At 38.4% G+C, this 11,338-nt stretch overlaps 2 protein-coding genes across 2 annotated transcripts; one reads left to right on the top strand and one right to left on the bottom strand.

Annotated features, from left to right (window-relative positions):
• Positions 1 to 530: 530 nt before the first annotated feature.
• On the top strand, positions 531 to 4,581 carry LOC110920752 (glycerophosphodiester phosphodiesterase GDPDL3). The gene is made up of 8 exons (XM_022164951.2): positions 531 to 794; positions 1,031 to 1,318; positions 1,414 to 2,037; positions 2,127 to 2,162; positions 2,249 to 2,533; positions 2,611 to 2,753; positions 3,283 to 3,769; positions 4,043 to 4,581. The coding sequence occupies exons 1-8, from the start codon at positions 686 to 688 to the stop codon at positions 4,342 to 4,344; spliced, it is 2,274 nt and encodes a 757-aa protein (XP_022020643.1). The 5' UTR covers positions 531 to 685; the 3' UTR covers positions 4,345 to 4,581.
• Positions 4,582 to 9,463: 4,882 nt separating this feature from the next.
• LOC110924048 (uncharacterized mitochondrial protein AtMg00810-like) lies at positions 9,464 to 10,682 on the bottom strand. The gene is made up of 2 exons (XM_022168091.1): positions 10,149 to 10,682; positions 9,464 to 10,060 (listed from the first exon to the last, which is right to left on the bottom strand). The coding sequence occupies exons 1-2, from the start codon at positions 10,680 to 10,682 to the stop codon at positions 9,464 to 9,466; spliced, it is 1,131 nt and encodes a 376-aa protein (XP_022023783.1).
• Positions 10,683 to 11,338: the final 656 nt, after the last annotated feature.

Genomic DNA, 11,338 nt, shown 5'->3' with positions numbered 1-11,338 from the left:
CTTTTCTACCCCTTACCTTTGCTCGTATCTATTCAGTTTGATTACTTATTTCCCTAACATCAAAATATTAGATGCAAACCTTAGTCAATGATGGGGTCATTAACATTGTCACAAGGCTTTTTGTTGTATCCAGTACATTAGAAGGACGATGTTTCATGTTTTCATAAAATATCTTACCACATTTATTATCTACCCATTTTTATTTATTTGTTAAAAGCTATATATCTCCCTATGCTCGAAGACTCTTGACTTTTGTTATTATTTTTTGCTTTAAATAAACGTATTCCCATTGGGCACTTTCCATTCGATAGCAATAGTATTGTTATTATTATACTAGTGCATAACAAAACAATAGCATATAACCATTTTTCTAATGGGCCGGCACGACAAATAACCCGGACCCACAACAACGTGGGTTCTAACTTCGTAATGTGCGCAGCGAACCGGAAATAACACAATACAACGTGATAACGCGTAATTATACCACCACCTGCTCCTTTCTTTATTTATATACAAAACCCCAAAATTATTTCCAAACAATAATTGTCACTCTCTGTACTCCTCTGGCAACCAAAAAAAAAAAATCCCAAAAAACTCCACACTTTATCTCCTCCAAAACCCCATTTCACCCACTTCCCCAAAAGTCACCAGTCAACGATCCGCCGGCGTTACACACTTGCCGGCAATGTGGAACCTCCGTTTCCTTCTCCGTCTCCTTCCGTTACTCTGCTCGATCCCGTTTATTGTTGCTCAAGGATCTGATCCCCAATCTTCCCCATGGCTAACTTTAACAGGTACAGTTGTTTGTAACAAATTCTGTTATAACAACTAATTCTGTTTGTAACTAATTCTGTTATGTAGGCTTTGTTTGTTTTGCTGTTTGTAATAAATTCTGTTATAACAACTAATTCTGTTTTGTTGGTATTGTTCTTTGTTTTGCTGTTTGTAACAAATTCTGTTATAACAACATATTCTGTTATGTTTGTTGGTATTGTTGTTTGTTGTGTTAAGAGTTGAAATGAACTTGCAGGTAGCCCTCCGTTGGTGGTGGCACACGGGGGATTTTCAGGGTTGTTTCCTGGAGCTAGTTTTAATGCGTATTCAATCGCGTTGCTTACGAGTGTACCCGACGTGCTTTTGTGGTGTGATGTGCACTTGACTAAGGATAATAATGGGATCTGTTTCCCTAATTTGAATTTAGCGAATTCGTCTACGATTGATTCTCCGAGAGATGAAAAGACGTATAGTGTTAATGGAAAAGATGTGAAAGGATATTTTCCTCTTGATTTCACACTTGATGATCTAGCCAATGTGTTTTGTAAGTTGTTTAATTTATGCTTAGGTTTCGGTTTCTGTTTCTGTTTATGTTTCGTATGGTTAGTGATGAAAGGATATTCTTGGTTGTTGTTATAGTGGTACAAGGGATTTACTCTAGAGCCCCAAATTTCGATGGTACTTCTAAAATTCTTGCTGTTGATGAGGTGGCGGCGATAATACCGACAGGATCACAGGCGGGACTGTGGTTGAATGTCCAGTATGATGCGTTTTACGCCAAACATAATTTGAGCATGAGAAGTTATGTGTTGGCTGCTTCGAGAAAATTTGGGATTAAATACATCTCATCACCCGAAGTGGCTTTTCTAAGAGGTATTGTGACAAGGTTCAGTCCGAGAACGACGAAATTAGTGTTTCGGTTTCTCGGACCGGATGAGGTCGAGCCTACAACGAACCAAACATATGGCGCTCTTTTGAGGAATCTGACATCGATCGCAAATTTTGCTCAAGGAATTCTTGTTCCGAAATCGTATATATGGCCTGTTGGGAGTGATTTCTATTTGCAGCCGTCGACTTCTTTGGTAGCGGATGCTCATAAAGCGGGTCTGGAAGTTTTCGCTGCGGATTTTGTTAATGATTATCCACTCCCGTACAATTACAGTTATGACCCTGTACAAGAGTATCTCCAGTATGTTGATAATGGCGCTTTTGCTGTTGATGGTGTGCTTTCTGATAACCCGATAACTCCATCCGCAGCGTTTGGTATGTTTGTACATTGAATAACGTCATTAACTTTACGTTTCTTTGTTCTTATTGCTCATAGAGATTTTAATTTCTGTGTAATTCTGTAGATTGCTTATCAGCCTTGGGCCCAAACAAAACTCAAGGTATGCACGCATACCGTTCTGAATATTAAACATTTCGTAGTGTTTTCAAAGGGTTAATCGTTATTTTTTCTTTATGTGTTCTTCAGCGAAACCTTTGATTGTATCATATGAAGGAGCAAGTGGTGATTACCCGGGGTGTACTGATATGGCATATCAAAAAGCTGTTTCCGATGGTGCGGATATTATCGATTGTCCTGTTCAAATAACGAGTGACGGGATACCTATTTGTTTAGGTTCGATAAACCTCCTTGATCGAACAAACGTCGCCCAGTCGGGATTCACTAATCTTACCGCAACCATTCCCCAACTTCAAACCGGTCCCGGAATATTTAGCTTTCGTCTCACGTGGGATCAAATTCAGAGCTTACATCGTAAGCACTCTACTCCCTAGTTTAATGTCATTAACATACCAGTTTTTCTTATTTTTATACATTTTTTTATGTTTTAGCTGTTATGTTCACGCCATATACGAACTACACTCTACCAAGAAATCCGAGAGCGAAAAATGCTGGCAACTTGATGAGACTGTCTGACTTTTTGGATATTGCTAGTAATGCTACTTCGGTTTCTGGTGTCTTGATCAACATTAAGGTGAGTCAACATGATGATTGTCTTGTTATTTCATTAGTTTTGGTGTGTTAAAATTTCGAAATTCGATTCGGTTATTAAGAATTCAAAATTCGAGTCTAGTAATATCGAATACGATTATAATTTTAAATTCGATTCGAAATTCAAATTCAAACTATACATATTTATTTATTATATTTATATATAATACACATATATAATCTAAATTATACTTTAATTTGGCTATATTATAAATTAATCTATAAATTTTAATCGAAGTCCAAAATAGCCCATTACCAAGCCCAAACAACCAATAATGAATTTACATATTTTAAATGAATTTGAATCATAACGAATTTACTCGAATTTATTCGATTTTGAATTTTTAATCGAATTCGAATTGATCAGTTTTTAATCGTATCGAATTCGAATTCAAGAAACAATAAAAAAATATTCGAAAAATTCAATTCGTTATTCAATTCAATGAACACCCCTGGCATTAGTCTAATAAGTTACACAAAAGTGATACCGTTTTTGTTGTTACTATATGCAGAATGCAGCTTACTTAGCTGCTAATGAGGGATTGAGTATAACAGGTGCAGTGATGGACGTTTTGAATAAATCTAGAATAAATAACCAACGGACCAAGAAGATTTTGATCGAGTCATCGGACAGTGCGGTTCTGAAACTGTTCAAGGCAAGAAGCAACCGGCATGAGCTTGTTTACGAAGTTGATGAGAATATACGCGATGCCACCAATTCAACGATTGAAGATATCAGTGAATTTGCGAATTCTATTATTATTGGGAAAGAATCTGTGTTTCCGAGAAACCAAGGGTTTCTTGGTGATCAAACGGATGTTGTTGCAAAGCTTCATGCTTACAAGCTCCATGTGTATGTACAGTTTTATAACAATGAGTTTATTTCTCAGCCGTGGGACTTCTTTTCGGACCCGTATGTCGAAATCAACTCGTATGTTAATGGAGCTGACGTCGATGGTGTTATCACGTCTTATCCAGCTACATCTTCTAGATACAGAAGTAAGTTTATTTTATTTATCTTGTTATTAGTTTAAAGTTCGATTTTGATGCGAAATTTCATTGCAAATTTTACACAATTTGAGGTCACTAATTAGATTAATTTATATAAAATTATAAGATTTCACATCTCTTCAGTTAACGGGTTAAATTGTTCTTTGACTTTAAAAGTCAAACCATATCTGTACCTATTGGTTTCTTGATCTTTTCGTTGTGTGTGTGTATATACATACCATGATTTCTAATTTGTTTATATAACATTTTGGTGGGATTTAGGGAACCGTTGTCTAGGGTTATCGGCCGACCAGACACCACCATACATGACTCCAGCGGGGCCCGGCCAATTATTCTCGCTCATGACGCCTCAAATGATGCCACCGGCTGAGGCTCCTAACCCTATTTTGGAAGAAGATGACGTGGCTCAAGGACCGATACCCCCTGCTACAAAACCATCTCCGCCAGCTGGCACTGGGGGAGCACCACCACAGGCTCCACCAAGCGGTCAACCACCTAAAACTGTTGTTGGGATTGTGTTTTCTGTTGCGGCTGTTGTTGGGACAATTGCATTGTTGTTTTGAGGGGACAAACATGCGGTTTTCTGGTGCGATGAGTCTGGGGATGATTTAGGACTACTTTGTCATTGGGAGTACTGTGCATTTCTTGATTTTGATTTATGTTTGTAAGTAGTAATTTATTTGTCGTATGTAAGTTGAAACGACCATTTATCATGAGGGACATAGGTGACATATTCGTTGTAACGGTGAATAAATATTGGTTTTGAAAATGGATTGATCTGTGATTGTTGATTCAAGATACGTATTTAACCTGTTTTATACCCGACCAAGTCTTAATACAGTATAACCTGCATACAACAATCCCACCCGGTTAAAACATCCTTTTCCTTAAGGATGTAATCAGGAAAGGTTTTCACAACATGCCACGGTGGTTGCCACTCGGTCACCGCGGTAGATCCGGGAGAAAATTTTGGCTAAGCACCACTGTGGACGCCGCTCACGTCTTCTGGTGGCATTCGGTTCTTCATACTTCAAGCTTCGGGGAATGGGTTTTGTGACGGTGCCAGCAAAGTTGGGGCTGCACTTGGTGTTGTGGGGGCGTTGACAAGGGTGGATAGGATGTCATTTTGGTTGCTGAAAGGTTATTGATAGTTGAAATGGACTTTGTGTTGTGGGGGTGACGGTGGTGCAATCAGTTTGGCGGGAAGAACATGAGGAGGTTTGTGGCGGAAGCAATTGACATGGATGGTGGTGCGTAGAGGAAAAGGGTGGTGGTGTAGGAGTTTGGAGGGCTTCCAATGCAGTTCGAATCGCTTGGAGCCTGGTGAAGATTGTCGTCGAACATGTTTCTAAATCTTACCCGGTACATGAACCACTAATAATCTCTCACCCACCTAAAAACAGTAGCTCTTAAACCTTCTAAACCCATTTACAACATATAAATAACATGTTGGTGCATGGAGGTGTTGTACCACATGCCTAGGGGGTTTTCAAAGAAAAAGTTGGTATTACATTTTTAATCCCCAGCTATTTGAATTTTTACTTTTAGCCCAAGGTTTTTATCTTTTCAAATTAATCTCAAAACATTTTACTTTCAACTTTGGTCCCCTACACTTTTCATATGTGGCAAATTTTTCATTTTACATTTTGTTCTAGATTTTGCGAGTTAACATGGTGCAACGTGCGTGTGTGGTTCAACGTTTTTACATTTCGTTTTACGCTTCGTTCTAGATTTTGCGAGTTAACATGACGCAACATGCGTGCGTGGTTCAACGTTTTTACGTTTCGTTTTACACTTCGTTCTAAATTTTGCGAGTTAACATGGCGCAACGTGCGTGTGTGGTTCAACATTTTTACGTCGTCTCCTTTTTCCCACTTGACAGGTTCGCCACAACACGCAGGTCCTAAATTGACTTAGTTATTATTTTCTATATTTTATGTTTCGGTCGAATTTCTTCGCAATAACACACCCCAACTTTAATGTTGGTGGTTGATGGCGATGGTATGACATTAGTACTATTTGTCACGGTTTTACAACCCTACCGCAACACGGGGTCCTTAATACTAGTTATTTCTAAAAAGAATCTCATGTCAAAGCCCACTTAGTTCTAAAGACTCTAAGCCCAGTTACCCCAACTAAAGTGCCCATACAGGAACCCTCGTTAACCAACTCCATTCGGAGATCACCAATCATCATACCAAGTCTGGTCTCCTAAAGTCATGCCTCCAAAGTGATGATGACTGATATAAAGAGTCGTTGACTTTGGACAAATACAAAAATGACTTACCACCTGGTATGAATGAAATATATGACAATTATTTGGTATGAATGAAATAAAAAGATAACTGGTTACTCATCCCTAACCCTAAAATTTTCAGACGCTTTTTGTTACTGTTTCTGCTGGTTCATTCACGAATTTGCAATACAAAACGTACTGGTGTTCGATTTCTCAATCAGAGTTGTATCCGATTGAATTATTCGGGAGAACCACCAAAATATTTTGATCTTAGAGTGACCACACGCCTTTCTGATTATCCGGATTTATAAAATTCCCCAACAATATGTGCCTGCATGTCTACTTGTGTGTATATGTATGTATGTATGTATGGATGGATGGATATGTATGTATCCAGTGGCGGATCTAGAAAACTTTCATAGGGGTAACGTCTTAAAAGAAAGGGGTAACGAAATCGAAAAAAACGTTAAAAAAATGTCAAATTTTTCCAAAATTTACACTACCGCCGGATCGCCAAGGGGTAGCGGAGGCTACCCCTTCTTATATGGTACATCCGCCCCTGTATGTATCTATGTATATATCATGTATGTATATGTATATGCATGGATGTATAATATATTAATATGTAACAAAAGGTGTATGTATATGTGTACTTACATATCTATATGTGCATGCTTGTCTATTTACATGTATGTGTGTCTATGCATTTTATGTTAAAATAGTATGTAATTAAATATTTGTTCATTTATCTTTAAATGATGAGAGATCTTATCCTGATTTTTCATTATTAATCTATTTGACTTGTATAAGTTTTTATTATAAAATAGCCAAAACTAAAAAAATATGATTTGAATTTCAACGCACTGCCATTAAAATGAAGTTTTTGAATCCACCATTAGAAGGTGGTGTTTATTTGGCACTGACTAGTGTCCAAGTGCACCTCCCACATACATCTAAATAAACGAAGAAAAGATATGCCACTTACAGTTTGATCTTTTCAGTCTTTTATTATACAAAAACCAATATTTTATACAAAAAAGTAGTATCATATTTCATTGAGTATAATAAGTATAATGATTTTTGAGAAAGTGTAACCCTGATTTTAAGTGAAAAATTACATGAATCACATAAACATACAACTTTTAAGAACTTATTGCTATAGTTTTTTTAAGAAAAAATTAATATCTTACGTGATTACTAATGTCTTTGTTTCTCATTACATTATGCGGGCACCTCTCTAGTATATATATATATATATATATATATATATATATATATATATATATATATATATATATATATATATATATATATAAGGGTCATGTGAGAACTATAATTATATTTAAAAATCGAGATAACCATTATCGATCAATCAAAATGTTTCTTTTTTAAGACTAACTTTATCACCCTTACTTTTGGCTATACCTGCACAATACTACACTAGAATTCCCTTTTCAATTTTTCATGTAAATTCCTGTGTTTATAGGGGTTTATGGTTTCCCATTTAGGGTCCACTAGAAATATAGAGTGGTTTAGGTAATCATATCTCACATCTAACTAATGATCATTTTATTGATATATCGTGTATTTGCTCATTTTGTGGAGGTAATTTGTGAAGGAGATGGATGATATTGTTAGATTTGCATATAAATAAACAAAGTTTTTAATTTTTGTGTACAATGTTAAGGTGAAATTCTTATTTAGGTTTTATATAATTTTAAAATAAATCTAACTAATATGTTTTTTTCAGTCAATCCAGGAACCAAGGTGAAATTCTTATTTAGGTTTTATTTACTTTTAAAATAAATCTAACATGTTTTTTTTTTTAGTCAATCCAGGAACCAAATATTTTTTCAATCTTCAGTTAAAACTTAAATCATAACCTCATCACAAAACCTACATTAATTTAAATAGGTCTCTTAAACATTTGGTAGGTTTTGGATTTGAGTTAAATGCCAAAATGGTCCTTGAGGTTTGTTCATTTTTGTCACTTTAGTCCAAAAATTAAACCTTTTGAATCTGGGTCCCTATGGTTTGAATTTTGTTGATATTTTTATTCAAAATCCAAACTGGGTCTGATTTTTCAGTTAACCACATGCCTTTTTGTCGTTTTTCTTCATTTTAATGAAAGGCAAACTAATCTTTTAACGTATTATTATAACAAATTAAAAAAAAAATAACATTGATCTTATAAATAGAAACGTATAACACAGCCAACGAGCATCACCTTCCTGATTTCCCCCTAAAGTCAGGTTGATTTAGATGGTTTTGAAAGTTTAACTAATTCAGATGTTGACACTCCTCTTGAAAGAGCTTGTAGGAGTGTTAGGAAAAATAAGAAAAGGTGTAAAACATCAGGTGATGTTCATTGAATGTGTTATACGTTTCTATTTATAAGGTCAATGTTTTTTCGTGTTACAATAATACGTTAAAAGACCATTTTGCCTTTTGTTAAAAGGGAGGAAAACAACAAAAAGGCATGTGGTTAAAAGAAAAATCAGACCCAATTTGGATTTTGGATGAAAATGGCAACAAAATTCAAACCGCAAGGATCCAAATTTAAAAGGTTTGAATTTTTGACTAAAGTGACAAAATTGACCAAATCTCAGGGACCATTTTAACATTTAACTCTTTGGATTTTATATTTTGGATATTTTTAGAATCTTTGAAGTATTTCGTGGTTACACTAAATCAATAACCAGATAAGATTGAAATAGTTTTTTCAAAAAACAAGATGATCTTTTTATGTGGAAATTTGTATTAATTCGACATGTGTAAAAGACCACATGTTTTCCCTTTGATATGGATCGAACCATCACACTAGCTGGAGGAAACATCACAACTTTTCATGCAAAAAAGTGGTAGTTGGGTGTAACCGTTGCAATGACATCTTTAGTAACTTTGTTTCTATAGGAAAGGATCACTGAATGAATTCTCATTAATCAATTGGTCAATATATAATTATAATGATTAGCTATAAGAAAGGCAACTAAATAATCTGTACAACAGACTTTCCTATAATTATGCAATTTACTATAGTTACAAGATAATTGCTATTACACCCCCGCAGTCGAATCGGCAGGTTGGCGCACGTTGAGACTGGAGCGAAAATCATCGAACAGTATTCGAGGCAAGCCTTTGGTGAAGACATCCGCTATCTGGTAGCGAGAAGGGACATGCAAGACACGAACACACCCCCGTTGTACCTGCTCTCTAACGAAGTGAATGTCCAGTTCAATATGTTTGGTCCGCTGATGCTGAACAGGGTTACCCGATAAATAAATGGCGCTGACATTGTCACAGTAAACGAGGGTAGCCTTGAGAAGCGGTTGATTCAATTCTAGCATCAGGTTACGAAGCCAACATATTTTAGAAACAACATTAGCAACGCCTCTGTACTCAGCTTCTGCACTGGAGCGCGAGACTGTTGGCTGTCTTTTGGACAATCAGGAAAGTAAATTGTCGCCAAGATATACACAGTAGCCGGAAGTAGAACGGCGAGTGTCGGGACATCCTGCCCAGTCAGCGTCAGTGTATGCACGAAGGGAAATATGTGGGGCAGGATTGAGATAGAGACCGTAGTCTGAAGTGCCCTGTATATATCGGATGATTCGCTTAAGAGCGTTCCAATGATCATCTGATGGAGAGTGCATGTGCATGCATATCTGCTGAACTGCATATGAGATATTAGGCCATGTGAATGTAAGATATTGAAGAGCGTCTGCCAAACTGCGATAGGTGGTTGGATCAGGAAATGGGGCGGAGGAATTTGCACCAAGCTTGGAGCCAGTGTCAACTGGTGTAGCAACCGGTTTGCAGGAGTCCATGGCGGCCCGGCGGATGATGTCTGTGGCATAAGAATGCTGGGATAAGAACATGTTGTCACCCGTCCGTGTGACAGAGATACCCAGAAAATGATATAAGGGACCCAAATCTTTCATGGAAAATTCGCCAGATAAGGAATTCATAATACGTCCGCGAAGTGTGTCAGAAGATGTGGTGAGGATGATGTCGTCCACATAAAGAAGGAGGTAGGCAGTAACCTGACCATGATGATAAATGAAGAGAGAGTTGTCAGACTTGCTTTGTTTGAATCCCTGCAATAAGACAAAGTCAGTAAACCGCTGGTACCAGGCTCGTGGAGCCTGCTTTAAGCCATATAGTGATTTCTTCAGTTTGCAAAACATGACCCGGAAAGCGTGAATCCCGGAACCCCATGGGCTGATGTATATAAACAGTTTCCTCCAAGTTACCATGTAGGAAGGCGTTGGTAACATCTAATTGGTTGATGGCCCAAGAGCGTGAGAGAACCAAGGTAAGAATGAGACGAATCGTTGCCGGTTTAACGACCGGACTGAAGGTGTCACCACAATCGATACCCACCTGTTGGCTGCGACCATCACAGACCAGTCGAGCATTATATCTTTCCAAGCTACCATCTGAACGAAACTTGGGTTTGAAAAGCCACATACACCGTATAATATTCATGTCTGGTTGACGAGGAACTAACTCCCAAGTCTCATTTTTAATAAGTGAACTAAACTCATTGGTCATGGCGGTGAGCCATTCGGGTGAGGACAAGGCAACCTGTGGGGACTTGGGAATAGGCACGATAGTGGTGGTGTGGAGGTTGAAATGGTGCTTTGGTTTGGATATACCGTCCATGGCGCGAGTGCGCATGGTACGAGTTGGTGGTTGTGAACCGGAAGGAGGGGCAGTGCTCGTGGTGGGCGGTTGGGCTGGAGGGGATGGGTTTGTATGGTGGGCCGTGGAGTGGGGAGGGGACGGTGGGTCAGGAAGGTTGTGGGCTTGGGCCGAACAGGAAGGGGTGGTAGGCTGTATATGAGAGGCTGGTGGAGCCGAGGGGTCTGGGTCGAGGGGTCTGGGTTAGAAGTTGGGCCAGCTGTGGGCGGAGCATGGGACGTGGGACGTGGGCGTCAGGAGTAAGTGAGGGGTTGGTTTGGGTTGGGCTGTGAGGGAGCCGAGGGAGTGGGGTGGTTTGTGGAAGGAGTGGATTGGGTGGGTTGGTTTGTGGTATTGGGCCGGTCGTTGGACTGTGAGTGGGAAGTGGGGTGAATGTGATTCCATAGGAGTGGATTTAATCCACTGTCAAGGAAGTCATAGGAGGCGGGTTGGGTGGGTTGGGAGTTAGAGAAGGGAAAGATTGTCTCTTCGAATTGTACATGACGAGAGACAAAAATGGAATTTGTTGTGAGGTCTAAACAACGGTAACCACGATGATTAGGTGGGTAACCGAGAAAGACACATGGTTTTGGAACGGTTAGCAAGTTTGTTTATGGTAGTGGAGGGGAGTAAAGGGT

The sequence above is a fragment of the Helianthus annuus genome, chromosome 11 (genome assembly GCF_002127325.2).
Source record: "Helianthus annuus cultivar XRQ/B chromosome 11, HanXRQr2.0-SUNRISE, whole genome shotgun sequence".
Taxonomy (NCBI): domain Eukaryota; kingdom Viridiplantae; phylum Streptophyta; class Magnoliopsida; order Asterales; family Asteraceae; genus Helianthus; species Helianthus annuus.
Note: the sequence above shows the minus strand (reverse complement) of the source record. Positions and strands in the feature narration are given on the sequence as shown.